General features: G+C 43.3%; 1 protein-coding gene across 1 annotated transcript in view; it reads left to right on the forward strand.

The window, feature by feature from the left end:
* LOC120066571 (DENN domain-containing protein 5B-like) overlaps positions 1-18,910 on the forward strand; it is a 64,048-nt gene extending 45,138 nt beyond the window's left edge. The window contains exons 19-21 of the mRNA XM_039017997.1: positions 15,923-16,049; positions 16,445-16,607; positions 18,727-18,910. Of these exons, the coding sequence (XP_038873925.1) occupies positions 15,923-16,049; positions 16,445-16,607; positions 18,727-18,910 (474 nt within the window). The remainder of the gene's footprint in view (positions 1-15,922; positions 16,050-16,444; positions 16,608-18,726) is intronic.
* Positions 18,911-25,353: the final 6,443 nt, after the last annotated feature.

Genomic DNA, 25,353 nt, shown 5'->3' on the forward strand with positions numbered 1-25,353 from the left:
TTTTAATAGTCACAGTGGGTACAACATCACCGATGCACTTGCTAATAAACTTGCTCACAGAGTCAGTGTATACGTCAATGTTGTTGTCTGAGGCTAACCGGAACATATCCCAGTCCACGTGATTGAAGCAGTCTTGAAGCGTGGAATCTGATTGGTCAGACCAGCGTTGGATAGACCTGAGCACGGGCGTTTCCTGTTTTAGTTTCTGTCTATCAGCTGGGAGCAACAAAATGGAGTCATGGTCAGATTTGCCGAAGGGAGGGTGGGGAAGGCTTTGTATGCATCGCGGACGTTAGAGTAGCAATGGTCCAGAATGCTACCAGCGCGTGTCGCGCATTTGATATGCTGATAGAATTTAGGAAGCCTTGTTCTCAGATTAGCTTTGTTAAAATCCCCAGCTACAATAAATGCAGCCTCAGGATATTTGGTTTTTAGTTTACATAGAGACCAGTAAATTCTTACGCACTACAAAATGGTATATCATAACCTGCAGTTGAGGAACAATGGGAAAGTAGTTCTGCTTTGAAAGTTGATTGATTTGAAACTCCACTTTTGAGAAAATGGCCCTTGTATATTTTGGTACACCTACTGGAGAGCTCTCCTTTGTTGACACCTATTCAGCATCGTTCACACCCTCTGAAGCCTTAGCCCCACCCATCGCTTTAAGGATTCACATGTGCTAAACAGAGTGAGAATGGTAGTGTAGTAAACAACCAAAGATTTCAAGACTGAAAATGGTGAAAGTAGTAGCCTACAATAACGAATAACTCCAGGTAAAAATACACTTTATCTAGTCCTTGGCCAATATCCTAATCTGACTCTGTACATTTGCATAGTAGCGATATCAAAAATAGAAGTGTCCAGATAAAAAATATTTAATAATTATTAGATGACGCTTACCCGACACACTTGTCTAAATTGATGGGTCATGTGAAAGAAATGCTATAACCACCCCCAGCCACATCTACCTAAGAAGATGGGTCACTTTTGTCTAGTGTTGATAATTCGTTTTACTTGAGACAGGAGAACAAGAGGAGACATATGACAAGGTGTATAATTTTATAATAAGGCAGATTTATTCAAGTGTAAAAATATTAGGCAAAGCGTGCGGCACGGCTCTTTCTGTCTGATTTGTATGAAATCGTCCGGAAAAGAGAGAAGTTTCAACAGTTGTACAGTTTTATATAGACAACAAGCAAAGTAGGTTGATCTGGAAGTCTGGCCTTCCGATTGGTCGATCTGGGTCTTGGGTAGTCCTGAACAGGCCTGGTGTCCACGTTCCATTGGTTCCTGAGATAGTTCTTTGTCTTGAGCTCCAACCCTGAGTTGTGTGTGTCTGTGTGATTGTCATGGGGGAGGGGAGTTGTGGGTGTCGTGTATATGTCTAATGAGTCCAGCATATGTCCAAGAGAAAGAGGGGGTGTGGGCATATTGTGTCAACTATAGCTAATGTTGAGAAGTTGTTAAAACAAGTTACCAATATCTAATACAATTTCTTACAAATCCCCCTCTTCACGTCTCACAAGAGACGTGACATAAAAGTATATAAAAAGACAAAACTAAAGGATAAAATTTGTCAGAAGACAAATTTTTAATTCCCTCTCTTCACGTCTCACAAGAGACGTGACATAAAAGTATCTAAAAAGACAAAACTAAAGGATAAAATTTGTCAGAAGACAAATTTTTAATTCCCTCTCTTCACGTCTCACAAGAGACGTGACATAAAAGTATCTTAGTCCTCGAATAGATAAACAGGTCCAGCTTCCCCATCATCAAGCAATGGGAACATTTGGGCCCTTTCCTGAATAGGGTCTATGGCGGCAGTGATAACACGGCTAGCAAGCGTCCGCGCACATGGAATGCAACAGCATCCACAAAGTACAAGAATGCCTGCAAATACGGAAATAGATACTAGGATAGAGGAAACCAGCGTCTTATATTTACCAAAAGCATCCATCCATGAGTCCCACACAGAAGTGTCCACTCCAGAATGCTGTTTCATCTTACCATTAAGGGTACGAAGTCCCTCCAATGCTACAGTCAGACTCCCATCCGTAGCTGTGTTATTGGGAATGAAAGTACAACACTGTTCACCAAACATTGCACAGACCCCCCCCCGTTCAGCCAATAACATATCAACCGCGATTCTATTTTGAAATGCCATCAGGGATGTGGCTGCCAATTGTCCATGGACCGCCTCGAAGCCTTGTTGAGTCCAATTGCCCAGTTTCTGGACATTAAAATGAATGTAGTTAATTCTGTCCACATTTTTATTAACTGTACACCACCAACAAAATGATGATTCAAAACCCGCGGCTACTTGGTCAACCAATTTATACTCATCTGGTACCCCCCTGGGGACACCAATTGCATCAAGGTAAGTTGGGTCCCCAGCGGAGGGGCCCACCGTGCGCTTGGTCCTGATAGGCCAAATTTCAGGACCCAGGGCTTGTATACGGGTGAGGAGATCTTGGACGCCTATGGGGTAAACAGAGATAGGCAACAGAAGAGTTACAAGTGCACAAGTACCAGTGGCATTGAGGGGAAGTCTGTCAAACAGACTAGTTCCCCCACACCACCACCACACATCAGCTCTAGACACTGGTTTAAAGATTGCCGTGAGCATGTGAGTGTACGAGCACCAACTAACAGGGAGCTTACCCAATAATGTCCCTCCACCTGTCATGGTTATGCATGTGAAGTTAGCTCTAACCACACTGGAGGAGAATAACGGTTTCTTGACCACCGTAGTGACTACCGGATAAACAGCGTCCCACTGTGAACACTTTTCAGGTGGGTTGTCTTTGCCCATAAGGGGCATTAGACAGTCTCCGCTCATAGCGGCTGGGACTATGCGGAGCAATGGCCTAGCTCCCATACAAACGACGCAGCTTTGCAGGGTCATATTAGCTGCTTGTTCAGTCAATAGGAGCCAATTGTTAGAGAACCCTGAGATCCCGGTGGCAGTGAGAATGATATCATCAGGGGTGGTAGGAGTGGTGACCATATTAATAGGACCCCAATCTCCCTTCCCCCTAGATGTTAAAACAGTAAACCGGTCAGAAATAGCAGAGGGCTGAGTCTGCTGTGTAATGCAGATTTTTAATGGCCAATAGAGTAGATCCTTGCTAGACTCTACCTGAGGTGCTAGTATAAAATCCTGACAACCCGTCCCAGTACCTGGTCGGATAATTAGTGATAAACCCCAATTACGCAATTTAGTCCTAGTCAGTAACAATCTTTTCCGCCAGATAAGAACTGCTTGCCCTGATGAATAACTGGACCAGTCAGGACCAGTCTCAGCGACCAAGCTCTTCCATGACCACTCCTGAAACCCCCCTCTTGTCATATACCAGTTAAATCTGGTGTACTCCAATGCATGCCCTCCCAGGCCATTCCTAGCTTTTCCCAATAACCCCCAAGACAGTGTAATGGTGGTGGTCACATTAACGGGTACACATAAGGTGGTGCTTCTAACCTCTGTTGGAGTGCAGGGTTGGTCTGTGGTTGTAGTGCTTCGTTTGTGTATGGCAGGACTGGTGAGATCGAGGGTAATGTTAGACGTGTCATTAGTGGTTGTAAGATGTGAGAGGGGTGGATGTGTGAGCTGTTGTATGAGCCATGTGAGAGTTCCTAGGGACACTCCAGTAATGATTATGAAAATAACAAACAAGGGACCTGAAATTCCCATTCTTTCCCAGGGAGTGAGATATCCCGGTCCTAAGTGAATAGCCTTAGTTCGTGGAAACTGGGGCTGACGTCCCATTTTCACCAACTAAGGTTTGTTTGTTTGGAGTCGAATTGAGATTGGCCAAATCGGCCCTGACTTCAGTCAGAGTTCTGGAAGGAGTTGGGGCTGGTGTACAATGTGTAAGGTGATGCCAAGGTGCGCCCGATTTACCTTTGACCTGGACTGAGTGTGAAGTAACCTCCTTCACTTCGTACGGTCCAGTCCACCTGGGTTCTAGCCACTTTCTCTTGTGGACTTTCACCCTTACCCAGTCACCAACTTTTACCTTCAGTGATGCCGGATCTCCCGTCAGCTCCCCCTGCTGGACCTTGTGAATCTGTTTGGAGAGAGCTGCAGAAAGTTCCGTCAGTTTTCTCACATATTCAGACATTACAATTTGTTGTACATCAAGGGGGGGCATATGACCTCCCTCCCTCGGTGGACCAGGCATGACCCTCCCAGTCATTATCTCATGAGGAGAGAGATGGGTGCCTGCACCTGGCGAGGCTCTCATGGCCATCAATGCCAGGGGCAGGGCTTCAACCCATGTCAACTTCGAACCTGCACATACCTTAGCTATCTTAGCCTTAAGGGTCTGATTTGAGCGTTCCACGAGGCCCTGCGATTGGGGCTTATACACTGACCCAAATTTGTGTACAATGCCAAATCTTTCCTCCACCTGTCTCAGGTGTTTGTTACTGAAGTGGGATCCATTGTCGGATCTGATTTGCCTGGGGACTCCATACCTTGGTATGAGTTCGGTTTGCAGCCACTTAATGACCGATTTTGCATCCTCCCTTGCTGTTGGTATTGCCTCAACCCATTTAGAGAACCTGTCTACCATAACTAACAGGTACCTTTTCCCATTTGTCACATTGTCTTGCCCCATATCTGTGTAATCTATGCTGATGTCCTGAAAACAAGCATTTGGGACTGGGTATGAACCCATGGGCGTTTGATATGGTTTCTTTGGATTGTGGCTACCACAAATGCTACACTCGTCACAAAACAAATCTGTCATGTCTTTCATGTGGGGGTGCCACCAGATGTGGGACACCTTCTGTAAAGTTTTCAGTTTGCCTTCGTGTGTGGGCCCATGAGCTTCTCGTAATAGTTCTGGACAGAGGTTTGCAGGGGCCACTAGTCTGCCATCATGGCATCTCCACAGTTCATCAGGTCCTTTGGTGGCCCCTTTCTGTCCCCATACTGAGTGTTCATAGGGTCCTGCTGAAAACTGGAGTTCTTTTATGTGTAGTCCTGTGAGCTCAGTCCGAGCTGGTTGAATCTGAAGTATCATTTGTCTCGGGGTGTATCCACCAGCTTTCTTGGCTGCTTTGTCAGCTGCATCATTTCCCTCGCTGACTCTGTTTTTCAGTTGTTGATGTCCTTTACACTTCATGATGGCCACCTTCTTAGGTAGTGAGACTGATTTAATCAGTTTTTCCATCTGTGTCTTGTGTTTGATTGGCATGTTTCCTGTGGTGGTGAAGTTGCGTCTAACCCATTGTGGTCCATCAGTATGGACTGCTCCATGAGCATACGCTGAGTCGGTGTAGATGTTTACAGTCTTTCCTTCAGCTCTTTCCAGAGCTTGTGTCAACCCTATGATTTCAGCTAACTGGGCTGATGCAGGTTGTGTGATAATGGCCGATTCCAAAGTCACATGTGATCTATCCGGGAGCTGCTGCACCACTGCGTATGCTGCTATGTTCCCTTCCTCTCCTCTATAGCAGCATCCATCTGTGTATAACCATAGGTCCGGGTTGGTGAGTGGTTCGTTCCCCAGGTCAGGTCTCAGTTTCAGTTCTTGTGCAGCTCTTTCTGCACAGGAGTGGGGTAAACCTTCTTCAGCATTGAGTGCGTCTGCCATGTTTTTGTCAGTGTTGACAAATGTGATGTGTGATTGTGTGCATTTATTCTGGATTTTCGTTTTTCTTTCAACGCTGAACGTGAATTCTTTGCTCATCAGATATGCTGCAACCCCATGGTGGGTGTGTATTTCCAATGGATGGCACATTACCAAATGGGCTGTTTTTTCAATAGCTTTTGCCACTGCAGCTACATACCTGGAACATGTGGTTTGTCCTACTTCGATGTGGTCCAATTTGGAGGAGTGATACATCAACACTCTTCTCTCCCCCTCTTGTTTCTGAAAAAGGATGGATGATGTGAATCCTTCCTTTTCAGAAACATCCAGATGGAATTTGTTTTTGTAGTCAGGTGATGTCAATGCTGCTGCCACTGAGAGATCTGTTTTCAAGAGTGCAAAAGCCTTTGATGCTTCAGTGGTCCATGTCAATGACGAGTGTAGGTTCCTTGGTCCCGCCTCTCGCACTATTTCTCTCAGTGGCTCAGTTCTGGCAGTGTAGTCTGGGATGTGTGTTCGGCTGTACCCTGTCAAACCAAGGAAAGACAACATTCCCGACACCGTGATGGGGCGTGGATGATGAAGTATAGAGTCTCTGTGGGTTTTGGAGAGTCCTGCTCCTTCTCCCGAGATTTCTCTGCCAAGGAAAAGGACAGTTCTGCGACAGGACTGGACTTTGCTCATTTTGACTTTGTATCCTTTGACGGCCAGGAAGTCCAGTAATGTTTTTGTCATCTGTAGACAGAGATCAGAAGTGGGAGCCCCCAACAAAAGGTCATCTACATATTGGATCAGTATCACACCTTCTGGGATTTCCAACTCTGCCAGGTGTGTTTTAAGGATGTGATTGAAAATTCCGGGAGAACACCTGTAACCCTGTGGAAGAACAAAATAAGTGTACTGTTGATGTTCATACGTGAAAGCAAAGAGTGGCTGAGAGACTTCATCAAGTGGGATGCTGAAGAAAGCATTAGCCAGATCCACCACCGTGAAGTATTGGTGTTTTGGAGACAGATTGCTCAGAGTGATGTGAGGGTCAGGGACAGGTAGGTCTATAGGTGCAGTAACGTCATTTACTGCTCGGAAGTCTTGAACCATCCGGTATGTTTCTCCTCCGGCTTTCAGCACTGGTAGGATCGGCGTGTTCCATGGAGATACAGTTCGATAGATAACCTGTGCTTTCAGTAACCCATCAATGGTCGGTTCGATCCCCATGATCTGTTCGGGTTTCAAACGGTATTGAGTTCGGTAGATAGGTATTTGATCTGGGTTCAGTAGGGTGATGGTGACCGGTGTCACCTGTAATTGGCCCACATCAAAAGGGGTGTGAGTCCATAACCTTTCATCTATGGTGGAGATCAATGCTTTGGTAGATGGGTGGTCGGTGTATGGCTTACCATGGTGTCTTGGCAGGGTCAGTCGTTCTGGAAGACAGTGTTCTTCAGTGTCAACAGTCATGAACCTCCACATGTTTTCAGTGGTGGCCTTGTGTATTCCCGGTGTTTGGGTGGGTTCCCACTGAAGTTTGGATGCTCGTCTGATCATAGGGCCCAGGCTCCTTGCTTCAAAACCGTTTCCCACCGCTAGTGTAACATGGGGAGCTGACTCCTCCCCTAGTAAGTACCAGGATTTCAAATGAGGTGGTAGGATGACTGGTGCTGCCACCCCCTCTTGTCCACACACAATGGTGCAACACCTGATGGATGGCGTTAGGTGCATCATGTTCTCATCCCAGTCATCAATGTATGTGTTCACGTCATTGTCTGTCACATTCAATGTACAGTGAATCTCAGCTTGTGGGGTCTTGTATGGGTGTAATGCATAGATCTGTGATTTCAGTTGATTGAACTTAAACTGGACCTCCGGAGTCCCAGGACCTGTCTCAATGCATTTTAGCCAATATATTTCTTGTGTTGCTGACAACACAGGGGTTGGGATGATAGGTAACATCAGTACACTGACGGGGTGGGCAGGTGTTGAGGGAATAGGATCAATGGAGACCTCCACACCCTTCTCAGTGAGGTAAATTGAACATTTTAGTTTGCACAGTAGGTCCCTTCCTAGGAGGTTAATTGGACAATTTGGACAGTATAGGAACTGATGCTTCAAATTGGAAGGGCCCCATGAAAAAAGCAATGGAATGGTCTTGTTTTGTGCTTCGGGTGTTCCTGATACCCCCACCACCTGTATTGTTTCCGAAGAGAGTGGTTGACGAGATCTTATGGCAGAATACGTACATCCTGTATCTACCAAAAATTGGTGGGTCACTCCCTCCACCTCACACATGATAGTTGGTTCGGTGTGTAGTGGAAAATGTTGACCCCCATTCTCGTTCTGTGGTGGTGGGCAGCTTCAGGACCATGGGGCATATTCATCTGACATGCCCTGGAAAAGAGGAGGTGGTTGCTGATTTGGGTCTGGGTTTGGGTGATTATATGCAGGTTGAGGGCCCGCACGTGGTTGGTACATCTGTGGCCGGACTCCTCCACGTCCTCTTGGGTTGGTTTGTCGTGCCCGATTGGTCATCCAGTAATGTTGGGTCGGTGTCAATGGGTATGGGCACTGACGTGCCATATGTCCAGTTTGTTTACAATTGTAGCAGTTCATTGGTCGTGCTTGACCTGTCCCCCAGGGTGATGGGTATCGTGGTTGTTGTCCCCATGTTGAAGGATAGCCTTGTTGTGTTGGTTGATAGTATGGTGGGATGTCCATGGGTAATGGCTGATCCAGGAGTTGTGATGGTAGGTTAGGTCCCTGTGGGGTTGACATAGGGGGTTGTTGTTGCTGTATCATTTGTGAAACCGTTTTTTTAATGATTTGTGAGATGTCTGGTTGATCTTCAGCCACCATCTGTTTCTTGGGTTTTTCTCCTTTCTGGGCCTCTTTCAATTGTAGTTTCAAAAGTTGTACCTGTAGGGACTGGACTTGTATTTCAGCCCCTCCCTTATCCTTATTGTATTGGGTGATGTGGTGATGCACATGGGAATTGAACTGAGCCTGGGGAAGTGCCATTAACCCCACCGTGGCCCTAAGTTTAGTTCGGACCTCAATTGGAGCGCCGCTCACCACCATCTCCTTCCACATGCTGACCGTGGTGCCAGTATGGTCATATGGTTCTTCATGAACAGTTCTCCATGTGGTCTTCGCTCTGTCTAAGTAGGCTGCCGGTTGTTCCCCTGGATTGATGGTAAATGATGAAAGGGTTGCATGGTTTCGTTCTGTGGGATATGCCCTTCTCAACACTGCCCACAATTCCGCTCGGAAGTCTTCCTGGGCCAGTGCAGCCGGGGCTGTGGCAAGATCTGCCTCTCTTATCAGAGCACTCATGGTGGTATGGTCTGTTGCTCTAGCCAGAAGGGCCCTCATGTCACCTAGACAGAGCCGTAGCCCTGATGTCAGTGTTTGCAGTTGAAGGAGCCATGCAGAGGCACCCCCATGCAGGCTGGGTAATTGTCCCATCAAAGTGGTAAGGTCTGTTATTTTCCAGGGTTGGTATTCTTCATGCCCTCCGTCTGGAGTGGGTCTCAACGGCATCTGCATCTCCGACCCTCCTCGTCCTCCATGTTGGGGATCCCAGTCTGCCCTGGACGAGACTCCCCTGCTGTTCTGTTCCCTGAGACGAACGGACTGTCTAATAGGTTCGACCAAATCCGTCACCTTCCCCATCATTACCCCTTTTATATGGTACGAGCCCTCTCCACGTTCAGCATCTTCTATCATAGTTCTGGCCAGTGCCAGTGACTCCCTGAGGTCTCGCTCCACCTCCTCTTCATCTTGTCCTGTTTTATTCTCACCTTCATCGTCCTTGTTGTGGTTCCTTCTTAATGAGGCCCCAGAGGAACATTGTCCTGGTGACGACCATGACCCTTCAGAGACTATTTGACTATCCCCCTGTGTTCTGTTTCTGAACCAGTCTGGGTTTGGAGTGGAAGAAAACTGAATCAGCTCTCTGTCTTCTCTCTTCAAAGGGCCTGGTTGAGACCCATTACCCCCCTCTTGTGGGTTGGTTGGTAGAGACCCACCGTGTCCCTGTAGTGAGGCAGGGTTCGAACCCCCCCCACGTCCCTGTGTGTATGCTCTATCCCTTTCCTCCCTGTCTCGATGATCAGGCCTCTCTTCACACACGAGTTGCCCTTCTTGGATCCCCAAAGTCATGCTTCCTTTTAGGTGTCCTTCATGCACCACAAACACCGGTGCCTGTACCACAGCAGGGGTCAAAAAAGGGTTTTGAGGGAGGTGGCTGAATGGATTTTGAAAATAGGGAGGTGGTGCTTTTTTCTCTCCCTGTGGCAGTTCTGGGTATAGATGGGTGGGGGCCGATGGGGTTGCTGTGGTGGTAGGTGGGGCATCATTATTGTTGGGCCTGCCCTCTTTGGTGTCAGTTGGTGCTCCAGTGACCACCCCCATCGTGTCAGGTTTCCTGTAAGGGAGAGCTCTTCTAATTTCTTCAATTGCCCAAATTCCTATTTTCAGCTCCGCCTCTGCTCTTTCCCTATGCTTTGTTCCTTCCTTTTTAAATAAGTGACTCTTATTTTTTTCAACTTCACTTTGTATCCCTTCCTTCACTGCTTCCTCTAATTCTCTCTCCATAGTGAGGAGTTGCCCTTTTGATGGGGCGACTCCACTAAGGAAACCGGCTTGCGTCCATTTCAACCTCACTTCTTCCCAAATTCTTTTAACGGGTTTGTAATGTAATCTCCCGCCTGCTCTGTCTTTCATTCTCTGATCTAAATATTCGTTGAATTTGTGTTTGGGGACGATAGTCGTGGTCATTTTGTCGTTAAGCTATGTCTGGGTCTATTCTATTTTGGTGCGCTTAGCCCGTCACTTGATCGAAACCAGCGATGTAATTTCCGTATCTTCAGTAAATTATTTTTCCGTTTTCCAACAATATTTCAATACTAATATATTCACGCGCTCCTGATATAATTGGAATGACAATTTTAGGTTCTACTATTCAAAAATTATTATTGTTTTTAACTTTTTCGATTAATTTGAACTTTTTCGATTAATTAAATACTTTGCCAAAACATTTCAGAAATTTCCTTTGGGGACAATATACTAGTATATTCTAGCGCTTCTAAAATAATTGTCAAATTAATTCTAACCCTTAAGGATTTACCAACAGCACGAGAGGGAAAAATCAGGTCAACTTCTCAACAGAAAATAACTGCTTCACAGTAGTCTCGGCGGTCACTTCAACACAGCCTCAACTTAGCATATGGCTAATTAGTAGCAATCGGTCTCGTGGAACGTTCAATCACTCACATTAATTTGGAGAGTTTCAGGTTTAAATACCATTACTCCTATTTCAAGCTTAGATTTATCACCGATGCTCCTAGTTGAAGAATATTTCGACTAGTCCCAGATTACTAATGCAACTTGAATCCCAATACGCCAAGCTTAGATTTATCACCGATGCTCCTAGTGGGGTGCCATGTCCACTAACCCCAGATTACTAATTCGACTTGAACAGATCACATTACATTTCAACACTTCATCAAGATCACATTACATTTCAACACTTCATCAAGCTTAGGTTTATCCCCGATACTCCTAGTTGAAGAACAATTCAACTAGTTCCAGATTACTAATACAACTTGATTTTATACTTCGCAAATATCTTTACACAATGCCTTAGATTCTACACATAAATTTAACACAATTCACACTCACCCAAGTACTCCTGATCATAATTTAGATATTGGCTATAATACAATATACAGATTTTGATTAAACAGGCATCTGCTCACCTTTTAATTTCGAGCTCTCTGATCAGTTTCCTGGGTGCGTTGAATCGCAATTTTCCTCGAAAAGGTCACCTCTCCTCTGGAATCTTTCTCCCTCTCGTCTCCTGTCCGATCAATTTTCTATTGGGCCGAATTCAAAGATGTCTTAACCATCCTCTGCTACCAAGTTTCTGTTGATAATTCGTTTTACTTGAGACAGGAGAACAAGAGGAGACATATGACAAGGTGTATAATTTTATAATAAGGCAGATTTATTCAAGTGTAAAAATATTAGGCAAAGCGTGCGGCACGGCTCTTTCTGTCTGATTTGTATGAAATCGTCCGGAAAAGAGAGAAGTTTCAACAGTTGTACAGTTTTATATAGACAACAAGCAAAGTAGGTTGATCTGGAAGTCTGGCCTTCCGATTGGTCGATCTGGGTCTTGGGTAGTCCTGAACAGGCCTGGTGTCCACGTTCCATTGGTTCCTGAGATAGTTCTTTGTCTTGAGCTCCAACCCTGAGTTGTGTGTGTCTGTGTGATTGTCATGGGGGAGGGGAGTTGTGGGTGTCGTGTATATGTCTAATGAGTCCAGCATATGTCCAAGAGAAAGAGGGGGTGTGGGCATATTGTGTCAACTATAGCTAATGTTGAGAAGTTGTTAAAACAAGTTACCAATATCTAATACAATTTCTTACACTAGACATTTACACATGTTCATGAAATACAATAAATGGCCGTAATCACCCCCAGACACACCTGGCTAACTTGATGGGTCATGTAATCATCTGGTGAAGTGGAGTCTTTTTGTTTAGACATGTAGCTAGCTAGCTAAAGAAGGAACCATAATCCCAACCCATACTACTAGCAATACAAACTGATTTTCATAGCTAGCCACCGTGCATGAAATGCTGTAGTATGACGTTGCAGGTACCTAAAGCTAACTAACTACGTTCAATGTTAAGTAGCTAGCTAACATTAGGATATAACTAGCAATGCAAATGGATTTTTGAGATACTAATAATATTATTACACAGATCATACATGTAACGCTAGCTAGCGAGCCAGCAAGCTAACGTTCCCTAGCTAGCTAACAGTACGCTTTAACTTGCAATGAAAATGACTTTGACAAAATTAGAAATGTATAACAACTGAAAATGTAGCTAGACTCTTACCCATATACATGGATGATCGCTTTACGGCAGACTGGAACCCCTGTTACTAAGTAGGGCATTATGTGTCGTGTCTGTTTTGTTTGTACAGCTTGTTTGGCCCGCGTTGTGTCAAATCACTCCGGTTCACACTGATCGTGTGCAGAGAGTAGTCCATCGCAACTTTTTCCCACTGATCTTTGTCAATAGCGCCTGCTAAATTCAGGGCAGCAATGTTGTTGAGTGTAGTAGCAACACTTTCGTGGAGTGGTTGAAAAACTAGTTTTAATGACTCAAACCTAAGTGTATGTAAACTTCCGACTTCAACTGTATTTAGCTTAGATATAGTCTGATGCCCACACTGCTGTTCATCCGGATGAACGAGTCGTGACTTGACCTGGGCCAATGGTCAACAACATTGGTGAGTGCCATTTGTAGATCACAAATCACTTGCACATTGATGGAGTGGAAGTTTTTCCAGTTCACATACACAAACTTGTTCTCACTGTTGCCCATATTGCAACACGATGGCAGTCGATCGCCCCGATCACAATTTGGAAAACCTTCCATTGCTACAAATTGCAGTTTGTTTGCCTGTTCACTGGCTGTGTAGGGGAACCGTATGTACCTCGGACACAGACGAATGATGCCATCCAACACTTGGTATTACGCGGCTGAGGGAGGGCTGTGATATGCCCGATCTGTCACACTATTCCCTCTTAAACGTCCCTGTGGCTAGGAACCCAACAGTGGTCAAAACCTGTACATGGACAGGTATTGCCTGATTGCGGCGTGTAGGTCATGTAAGCATTTACCCAAATTCAGCACATCGGTCCAACAGAATGGCTCTGGGAAAACTGTATTGTCTCATAAGCCAGTCATCATCGTGGGCAAAAAAAATCTGCTCGCGGAGAATAACCATGCCAAGATTGCCAACGCAGCCCTGGTCTTGGATGAGGCTAGTCTAGAACAGACATGGGTATATTTATATAAACAGAGACAATTTGGAGTAATTGCTTGCACCAGTGCAGTGAAATGTATCAATGTTAAATGTTAATGAGTGAGAATTGATTAGCCTATAAGGAATTGCCATAGGCCCAAGTGACAAATTATATTTAACCTAAAATGTAAAAATAGCTCAAATAATAAGTGACAATAAGAATAATACAAAATAATTATGCATTTTATTTGTATAGCATTATTTTAACAACACAACGTGCAGGCTATATATAGGCTTAAGCCTAACAGGCTACTGTTTAGTGTGTATTTTTAGCTTCTTGGCTGTGCGTACGCATGGTCTAAAGTTTGCGGGGAGAAAAGCACATTCTCACGTCAAGTTCAGTTCTTATAAATTCCAACTTTTTTGTGAAAACTGGCATACCCATGTTTTGGGGTATATGTTGTACGTAAGCAACGTTTATAAATGAGCCCCCAGGGCTCCAGCTCTGCATTTTGTTTGCTAACTTGCTAGATAAGTGGCTCGTTTGCAAGCTCAAGCTTCTTGGTTACAACAGAGACAATCAACCTCCTCCTGGATCAAGATCCCTGCTACCTAAATTGTTCTGTGTGTTTTTTACGTTTGGAAAGAAATCCCTTGTGTCCACTGCCGGTAATACCGTGTACGCCGGTATGGTACAGGAACTGTATGAACATCTGGATACCGCCCAACCCTAGTGTGTTTCTTGTACACGATTCATGACCTTCACTCTGCAAGGCAGAATCTCTCACAGTTAAAAGGCAGACTGGCTTTTTTTTCTCTCTAGTCTATGGCCTGCTCTGACCTCCCCTTTTAAAAGCCTGCTCTGGAGCGTATCCCCAGTGTCTCAGGGTAGAGAATTGGTCATAAGTCTGAGAGTTGACGTTTTACTCCTACTCTTATGGCTAAAAATAAAAGCTATTCATGAAGCCCTTTTAGTCGTAAGAGTCCTACCTAGTCGACAGATATTTAGGAGAGCTCGAGCTGTCCTAACCAATTATGTTACCAGCAGGTGTCTTGATGATTGGCAGAGAGTCAGTGGGTCCTGCACCATAGACAGGCAATACTGTATGATTCAGTGCAATAGGCCCATCACATTATTTAAAAAATAAAATAAAAAGTAGGCAAAGTGTTCGTGTCAGGTGAAAATTATAGGCCGTTAAATGTTTTACCATTGCGACATTTGGTTCACCTTGGTTTTCTGTAGCGTGCTACAGAGTTCACAGCTGGCTATGTCTCCTCGCGATTGGTTATTCCCCATGATTTGCAACAACCTCACCACAATCTTTCCTTTACGTACCTCCAACTGTCCTGATTACGAGTTCAACTTTTCTGGGTTGATTTTACTCCTGGATCAGATTTTCTCTGAGCAGCGTTTTAATATCATCCTAAAACGTACTCTGAGCAGCGTTTTAATATCATCCTAAAACGTACTCTGAGCAGCGTTTTAATATCATCCTAAAATGTACTCTGAGCAGCGTTTTAATATCATCCTAAAACGTACTCTGAGCAGCGTTTTAATATCATCCTAAAACGTACTCTGAGCAGCGTTTTAATATCATCCTAAAACGTACTCTGAGCAGCGTTTTAATATCATCCTAAAACGTACTCTGAGCAGCATTTTAATATCATCCTAAAACGTACTCTGAGCAGCATTTTAATATCATCCTAAAACGTACTCTGAGCAGCGTTTTAATATCATCCTAAAACGTACTCTGAGCGAAGAGTTTTTTTGTTGTTGTCCTAAAACGGGTTTTAACAGGATTCCTAGGACCTTTTCTGAGACGCTTAGTGGATACGGGCCCTGACCTCCCCTTTAAACACCAAGCCCTGTAGAGACTGTTGGTGGATCACGGTAGTATTTCTACTATGGGGCCTGTGGCTCACCTTAATAACATTTTAATTGGATGCCACTTAACCCCTGCCACCAGGACAACGCCTCTATCAATCAGCTTGAATAAATTACCCTTTCCTTGGCACAGCAGAAGCTGAGGAGCCTTGCAGATTTACACAGCCCCTCAGTGAATTGTAAATGAAAGAAAATTGGAAAGAAAGTGCCTTAAAATCCATTCAATTATAATGTATAAAAACACACCGCTTTGGGTGATTGTTTCACAGCAAGTGCTTTGGATTTGGTTGTTTTAATTCTTGATATGCTGTTGGAACCTGAAGGGAAAGCTGAAGCGTGGTACTTTGAATGCCCTCTGGAACTGAAGCGTACTAAATACTATCGCCCTGTGTTGGGGTTTGTCACCTTGGCAACCATAATGCAACTCCTCCACACTCCAGCCCGGCAATTGTACAACACCATAGGCGAGACAATAGTGCCTCATTTGCAAGGACACTTTATGGGATGTGAAAATTAGCTACTCTCATACCATTGAACTCGTGCATCTTACTAAACCTGCGTTCCAATTTCTGTGATGATATGGCCAAACATTTCTGAATGCAAGACCTCTCCTCTCCTCAGAGGGGGAACCTGACTGCTCTGCTGTGTGGAGAGGAGGGGCTGGTGCGCTCCCTGGAACAGTTCCTCCTACATGGTTTCAAGTCCTCCCGCTTATTCCAAAGGAGTGTGTTCATATGGGACTTTGTGGGTAAGTGGGTGTGTGTGTGCACGTGGACAGACTTTGTGGAGTGTAGTAATGTAAGTCCATATAACTTGTCTCAATCTAGTGGCTGATTAGTACAAGTTCACTTTTACATTATTCATTGTTAGTGCAGCACAGCATGATTCATCCAGTACAGTAAACAGCCTCATCTTTGCCTTCAAACAGTTATTTTTCTAGAACAGTACTTACACTTACTGAAATCATAGAACGACTTCTCAATTTGGCCGACTCCTTAGCTCAGATCCTTATTCCATAGTTATCCAAAGGTCATCCCTGCCATAGAAATAAAATTACTAGAATTGTAGTGTAGGAATAGTCATTATTTTTCTATGAACCCTGTCCTTCTAATGTGTTACCTGCTCCGCACCTCTCCCCCACAGAAAAGGTGGTGGTTTCCATGGAGACAGCGGATCAAATGGGTGACTTGCGGGGGTCAACGGAACTGTGTGACTCTCTGTGTCACTATGCCAACGCCATCAACGCCTCGCCGCGGAACATCGGCAAGGAGGGCAAGTTCCAGCTGCTGGTCTGCCTGGGAGTCAGGTGAGAGGTCAAAGTTGAAAGTTCAAACGGCATTGGAGATGGTAGGGGCCAGGAGGATGTAACGTCACATCACAAAACATTCAGATGTACTGTCAATATATTTAGTATGTTAGGTTCTAATTTTCAGAGTTCAAACTCTACGGACGCTATGAAAGCTTAACCAAGTTTATTCTTCCCAGATGATCGATACAGCTGCATTAGACAAAAACCTTTTCACACAAGCACTGATATTTAACCCTTCCTCCTAGGCTGAGTGTCCACTTACACATCTGTACAAACAGATCAAAAACGTATCACTAAGTGATACGGGCCATAAACTTTTCTTTCTCCCTTAACGTGACCTGAGCTGATCTCAACCCCCCCCCTTCATCACTAATCCATGGTTCTCTCCCCTTATCAATGCCTGCCGCATGGGATCGCTTTCCCTGCACTCAGCACATTCCAAGCTTAATTGCACACACCACATACCTTCCTCCTACAGATAACCATAAACTTTTGGTGTAGACCCTCTAAACCTAAGCACTCAATATTTCAATAGGATACCTGATATCATGTAAACGTTATACATTACCCTCTCTCCCTCAGTGACATGAATAAGTATATTTCATATTCTCAGAATCCAACAAGTAGAACAGATATGACTGTCATGCAGAATAGGGAATCATTTCAGCTCTGATCATCATATTTCTATCTGCGTGTTCAGAACGCTGCATCCTTCAGAGTAAACCCCAGTTGAGACCCCACTTGTGCAGGTGTGACTTGGATAGATGCATTGAACAGGGCCTTCTAATGAAAATCGGAACGTCACCCCTGCCCTCTGGTGGTTGTGTTAATTGTGTCAGTCAGAGTTACACACTTTCCCTCCCCCTGAAGCCCCTGAGCACTCCTCAGACAGCAGGACCGGGCCCGTATCCACACAAAGTAGAAGATTGGTCGTAAGTGCTGAGAATAAACATTTTACTCTTATGAGTAAAAATAAAAGCTATGCATGAAGCCTCTTTAATAATAAGAGTCACCCCTAGTCGATAGATATTTAGCACACCTCATGAGCTGTCCTAACCAGTTAAGAGTTACCAGCACATGTCTTGATAATAGAGAAATGCAGCGAGTCAGTGGTTCCTGCAACACATGTAATTGCTTTGGAGTTGTTCAAAATAATGTTTTGATAATTCTATATGGTAGGCCATCATTGTAAATAAGAATTAGTTCTTAACCGACTTGCCTAGTGAAATAAAGGTTAAATGAATACGACATTTTTAAAATGTCATCATTTTAAATACATCAATAATCTAAATTGTGTATGCAACCTTTGACAATGATTTCACATGCTATACCTAAATATTTATAACAAATAGGCTAATAAATCAACATTTTGATTATTTCATTACCTACATTGTTATTTCAAGTTATCCCTTTGGAGCGCAATATCACATTTCTTTAGTCTTAAAACAGGTTTTATCAGGATTCCACAGTCTTGCCCCTTCCTGGAGCCACCAAGGCCTCACAGTCACCGACCTGACTCGTTTACATCACACGCTGTTATTTCGGTGAGGATTTTGGGCTGTAAGTGGTCTGAGGTGCTTTATTTTGACATAGTACTCTTCTGTAGATTGTATCTACATTTTCCTGAGACGGACCACCTAGCTGGTAACTGACCACTACTGGAAAAAGCATCAAATAAAACCCATATCGAATGAGCTCACTTAATTGATGTTGTTGAATTTGAAATAAAATGCCTAACTTGAATCTGAGGACCTAGTTAACAGCTCCAGGTACAAGTTGCCTCTATAGGCACCGATTTAGGATCAGCTTCCTCTCGCCAATTCCAATCCTTAACCGTTATAGCATAAATGCAAAACTTTGCTTAGATCAGTTGCCTTAGGGCAACTTCGTCCTAATCAGAGTAATCATGGGGTGTATTTAGAAAGGTGGAACATTCAGAACATTGCAGATAGAAATGTAATGAATAGAGCTGACTTGATCCCTCTGTTTCACATGGTAGGCAATCAGATTTGTTTTACACAATGCATTTCTGTCTGAACGTTAGGTAGCATTGCGCCCTCCTGAACAGGCCTGTGGAGAAAGTTATGATTTGACCTTTGACCCTCTGTGTTGGCAGAGACCAGCTGCTGCCCCAGTGGCTCCCCTTGTTGGCCGAGTCCAACCTGACGGCACGTCTCTACGAGGAGTCGGCTTTGGTCCAGGACCGCGCGGCCGTCAACTCCCTCTCTCGCATCCTCCATACCCTCCACGAGTTCCCCATCACCCTGGAGACAGCCCTCATTAAGGGGGTTGATCTCTAACCCCACCGCCGCTGAGGACACTGGGATATGGAGTTTTACCCCTATTCACAGAATGCACAACGTACACAGGGTAGCAGGACCTCAACAGAGTCGAGTGACTGCGAGGGCTGGCACAATTACCGTATAACCGTGTAACTGACAGTTATGGACGAAGACTGTCATGAAAATAAAATCACCTTCATAACCATTGAAATTATGATCATGTTTTTTTGGGGGGTGGAATGAACAGCTGACGGGACGGCTGGGAATTTGTGCTGTTGTGTCGGTTTCTGCTGTAACATGGACTCTACAACGGTGAAACTTTGTTGCTCCTTGGTGAAACAAGCAGGATGTTGTAGCAAACTAGTATTTGGTTGCCTAGGCAACGCCCCCCTCCCTGCAGCAGCAGTCAGGAGAAAGAAAATGTGCGTCTTTAAAGCGGCAATCTGCGGTTGAAACGATAAAAAAAGCACCCCTGCTTTGGTATAAAGCTAAGGGATGGGGCTGGAGAAATGTAACCACTCTCAAATTCATAAACAGAGCTATGGATGCAAAGACTGACCATCCATGATGTCAGAATTATAGTTTTAACCATGTTTTAGGGTAAAGTGTTTTGTTTAGATTGACTTTGTTTACAATCATTGGAGTAAAACAAGCTTATATTTTAGGTTCTGATGAGGTATAACATTTGAACTAAATTAGGCATTTGTAAGTTATATTCTTCAAGAATCAATGGGTACATATCACTCAATCACAAGTCCCAAAATGAATGTAGCAACTGCAGATTGCCCCTTAAAAAAAAGATATATAAATATAATTTGTTTTGCTCTGCATATGGTTATATAACGATGACCGCGGTCATTTGGCTGACTAATTACCGTCATCCAAAATTACATGACCGTCACAGCCCTAATGACTGCCTCTCACTGTGTCCTCTCCTTCCTTTCTGCACCGATATGAGAAGACTTGGCAGTTGTAAGTAAGCAGTGTGGCACAAAGCTCGTCATTGGATCGTCACCTCTTAAATCCTATCTGATCTAGTGTAGAGGAAGGAAAGGAGACAATGACAGGAAGTTACTTTAAGCCGAAGTCACACGAAGCAATCTGAACGCAATTTTTTTAATGCTTGCAACAAAGCTGCGTCTGGGTTGCTCAGTGTGTCAACCCACAAAAATGGCCAGCAACTTAGTTGCATTGCAATCGCAAGTGCTAGAAATCGATCCTATTTCACCAATTGACTGGATGCAATGTCCAACCAGTGAGCTACAAGACTTGGCATATCGTTCTGTTCGGGACTCAGATGTCACTTGGAACCAGGGTTGGGTAGGTTTCTTTCAAAATGTAATCCGTTAGTTACTAGTTACCTGTCCAAAATGTACGGGTAAAATAACTTTTGGATTACCCAAACTCCGTAATGTAATCGGATTACTTTCTCGCTGATCAAAGTTACATGTATTTTTTTTCTTTTCGATTACATGTAATAAATTACTCCCCATGCAACCCTGCAACTTACGTCTACAACAGAAATTGCGTCCAAATTGCTTTGTGCGACACAGGCTTTAGACTATTGAGACACAGCCAGCAGGGCTGGTCAGAACTAGACAGCTGAACTCTCATGAAAAGAGGAAGTTATTTGTGGGTGGTGTCTGGGAGGGGAAGGAACCCAGAAACAAGCCACTGCCAAACGGCAGCTTCTGCAGGCCTATATTGCCACAGCACAGCAGGCCTACTGCCTTGTCCACTAAAGAAGTCAATGTCATACATACTGTACATACACACAGAAGAAAACATGTTTTTTTCTTTCTTCTCCTCTTATGCTTATCTACACTGTGATCTGTCTCAAGGAGGAGTGAGGCGGAGTGATTCCCTTTTACCCAACCAGCTTTGATGTCTCAGCTCACACCGTGAAGAACAAGGGAGGAGTAAAGAGTTGTGGTGGTAGTGATGGTCATGAACTTTGACCTGCCCACCAGGCTACTTTGAATCCTATTGCTGTTATGCTTTCCCTGGTAATATAAACCTGACAAATGCATGCATGGCCATATCAGGGGTGTATTCACTAGGAATCAAACGGGCCGAAACGAGGAGGGACGAACTTGTCCAATAAGAAACACTAATTTTCGCTACCGTTTTCAATGGTATGCACTAATGAATACACCCCTGTTTTTCTCTCTCTGTGGTGTATTCTCTAGACACAGTTTTTCTGCCCGCCAATCATGTGTATTCTTATGGTATGGGCATTGTGAATGGATTAATTTAGGATAGTTACTCTGCTCAAAAGCTGGTGTACATGTTTGTCCTCCAAATCTTGGTAACACTTTGTAATATCTTTCATGAAAAAAAACATCAAATGCTTTATAAACTATAAATGTTATAAAATATTATGCTTATAAAGGCTTACAAATAACACTTAAGTTTATAAATGGTTAATCATGGCCTCCCGAGTGGCACAGTGCTGTGACCGGGAGACCCATGAGGCAGCGCACAATTGGCCCAGCATTGGCCAGGTTAGGGGAGGGTTTGGCCGGCAGGGATGTTCTTGTCCCATTGCACTCTAGCGACTCCTATGGCGGGCTGGGTGCAATGCACGCTGACACAGTCGCTTTCCGGCTGGCTTCCGAGTTAAGCAGGCATTGTATCAAGAAGCAGTGCTGTTCGGCTGGGTTATGTTTCGGAGGATGCACGGCTCTCCACCTTCGCCTCTCCCAAGTCTGTACGGGAGTTGCAGCGATGGGACAAGACTGTAACTACCAATTGGATACCACAACATTGGGGAGTCAAAGGGGTAAAAAAATATATACAAATGTTTATGAATGCCTAATCATGAAAGTTGATTTAAAGTGTTACCAAAAACTCATGTAATTTTCTCTTGAAATTGTCTCTGTGCAACAGTTGCCTAGTCCTGTACATTGGAAGTTTTATTTTACCTACTGAAGCCATAAGCGGCACGACTCTTAATGTTCCCTGACTTATTGATCTGTGTTGTTCGATTCACTGTTTGCCTCCGGGGTCATTCTGGTTTTGCTGACAAATATAAGTTAGTGAAATATTGAAAATGGTCTTGTGTTAAATGAACATTTTGTTCACACAGCTTTTTTTTTTTTTTACTGTGAATGTTTGTTTACTTGAACGTCACCTAGTAAGAAGTTGTCCTTCAGTCATCCAATGTTACAATATACAATGTTACTTACAATAGACCTGTGAAAACTATCTGTCAACAAGTAGAAAAGTGTTTTCTGCATTTTGTGATCGTAATATCATGTTGCTTATTTAATTGTTATTGCTAGGTCAAACACTGAGTACAGAAATAAGCTTCATATTATATTGATATTACATGTGCTTTTTTTGTTGACAAGGTCCCAAGATACTGTCTCGTGCGCTGTCCTGCAAGCACTATCCTTAGTCAAAGCCACAATGACCAAGTCTCTACTAACATTACCTGAAAATAGATATTAGGGTAAGCAATAATGTATTATTGTTACTTTGAATATTTATGAAACGTGTCATTAAAGATTAAAGTCTAAGATAAACTATTTGCTTTATTTGTCAGGTGATATGATTCTCACGACTCTGTAAGCAATTAGCCCATTAAATGGCATTATCTGACTCCATAAGATAAATAGCCATATGCAAGGACACTATAGATGAGTTACAGTAATAGGCAATTAAGAAATGTCTGAGAATGGAATTACATTGTAAAATAAATGGATTCACATACAAGGCATAGAGCTTAAGTTACAAAGCATTAACAAGCATTACAAGGCATTATTCTAAGCATGGTCAGAGAGCGAGAGAGAGCGAGAGAGAGAAAAAGATAGCATGGCTTTTGCCCATAACTCATGGGAGAGGACGAGGGAAAGAGAGTGTAGGTATCTCACCACAGCAAGGCAGGAACATAAGGAAAAGAACAATGAATCTAAAAACCCTTTTTTATAAGCATCTCAGTTGTTGACCAATAGTTTTACTGTAAAGTTCATCTCTAATTAGATATCAGACATACATGATGTAATCGCAAAATAACATTTGCTTCTCAGAGGTGTGACAATGGGGGTTGGGTTGAATTCCTGAAAAGACCAAACCTTTTGCATAGAGTGTAGATACATGTAAGAGTCACTTCGGGGGCTGCCCTACAACAGTACAGATGCAAACCGGTAAAAAGGTTGTGCAGGTGAGTTGGAAACCCAAAAGGGCTTACATGAAAACCCCACCACAAAAATACAATATAAGTACAAGAAAGGCATGCTCGATCAGATAAGCAAAGCATACTAATTATTATTTGTACATGATATACTCAGTAAACACGAAAATATATGTTTGTGCTGGTGTGAGTTAGACTACATGGAGAGGGGTTAAATCAAATCAAATTTGTCACATGCTTTGTAAACAGCACATGTAGACTAACAGTGAAATGCTTACTTCAACAATGTAAAAACTTTTAAAAAACTACAAAATAATAAGGAATAAATACACAATGAGCAAGATAGCTTGGCTATATACAAGGGGTACCAGTTCCGAGTCGATGTGCAGGGGTACGAGGTACAGTTGAAGTCGGAAGTTTACATACACCATAGCCAAATACATTTAAACTCAGTTTTTCCACAATTCCTTACATTTAATCCTAGTAAGAATTCCCTGTCTTAGGTCAGTTAGGATCACCACTTTATTTTAAGAATGTGAAATGTCAGAATAACAGTGAATGATTTATTTCAGCTTTAATTTCTTTCATCACATTCCCAGTGGGTCAGAAGTTTACATACACTCAATTAGTATTTGGTAGCATTGCCTTTAAATTGTTTAACTTGGGTCAAACGTTTCAGAGGACATCTCTCCAAAAAGTATGGTTTTGGAGCAGTGGCTTCTTCCTTGCTGAGCGGCCTTTCAGGTTATGTCGATATAGGACTCGTTTTACTGTGGATATAGATACTTTTGTACCCGTTTCCTCCAGCATCTTCACAAGATCCTTTGCTGTTGTTCTGGGATTGATTTGCACTTTTTGCACCAAAGTACGTTCATCTCTATGAGACAGAACACCTCTCCTTCCTAAGCGGTATGATGGCTGCGTAGTCCCATGGTGTTTATACTTGCGTACTATTGTGTGTACAGATGAACGTGGTACCTTCAGCCGTTTGGAAATTGCTCCCAAGTATGAACCAGACTTGTGGAGGTCTACAATTTTTTTCGGAGGTCTTGGCTGATATCGTTTGAGTTTCCCATGATGTCAAGCAAAGAGGCACTGAGTTTGAACGTAGGCCTTGAAATACATCCACAGGTACACCTCCAATTGACTCAAATTATGTCAACTAGCCTATCAGAAGCTTCTAAAGCCATGACATCTTTTTGGGGAATTTTCCAAGCTGTTTAAAGGCACAGTCAACTTAGTGTATGTAAACTTCTGACCCACTGGAATTGTGATACAGTGAATTATAAGTGAAATAATCTGTCTGTAAACAATTGTTGGAAAAATTACTTGTGTCATGCACACAGTAGATGTCCTAACCGACTTGCCAAAACTATAGTTTGTTAACAAGAAATTTGTGGAGTGGTTGAAAAACAAGTTTTAATGACTCCAACCTAAGTGTATGTAAACTTCCGACTTCAACTGTATATAGTTTGCACCACCAATATTTACATGCTAAAATCACCTTTGCTTTTACTCAAGTATGACAATTGGGTACCTTTTCCACCACTGGAAAGTGGTAAAATATGTCAGAATAAAGTACACCTGTTTTAGCCACATTACTCAAAGAATTTGTATAAAATATTATCAATAAGGGTGGCAGCTGAACTGGTCACTCTTGTGGGCTGGTAGATGAGGGGATATGCCTCATCTACCGGTGGGTCCCCCGCGGGACAGTTGAGCTAACGTAGGCTAATGCGATTAGCATGAGGTTGTAAGTAACAAGAACATTTCCCAGGACATAGACATATCTAATATTGGCTTAAATTCTTGCTAATCTACCTGCACTGTCCAATTTACAGTAGCTATTACAATGAAAGAATACCATGCTATTGTTTGAGGAGAGTGCAGAGTTATGAACTTCAAAAGTTATTAATAAACCAATTAGGCACATTTGGGCAGTCTTTATTCAACATTTTGAACAGAAATGCAATGGTTCATTGGATCAGTCTTAAACGTTGTATATACACTGCTGTCATCTAGTGGCCAAAATCTAAATTGCGCCAGGGCTGGAATAATATATTATGGCCTTTCTCTTGCATTTCAAAGATGATGGTACAAAAAAAATTGCAAAAAAACACGTTTTTTTTCTTTGTATTATCTTTTACCAGATATAATGTGTTATTTTCTCCTACATTCATTTCACATTTCCACAAACTTCAAAGTGTTTCCTTTCAAATGGTATCAAGAATATGCATATCCTTGCTTCAGGTCATGAGCTACAGGCAGTTAGAGTTGGGTATGTCATTTTAGGTGAACATTTTTTGAAAGGGGCGGATCCTTAAGA

This window comes from Salvelinus namaycush, chromosome 21 (assembly GCF_016432855.1).
Source record: "Salvelinus namaycush isolate Seneca chromosome 21, SaNama_1.0, whole genome shotgun sequence".
NCBI lineage: Eukaryota > Metazoa > Chordata > Actinopteri > Salmoniformes > Salmonidae > Salvelinus > Salvelinus namaycush.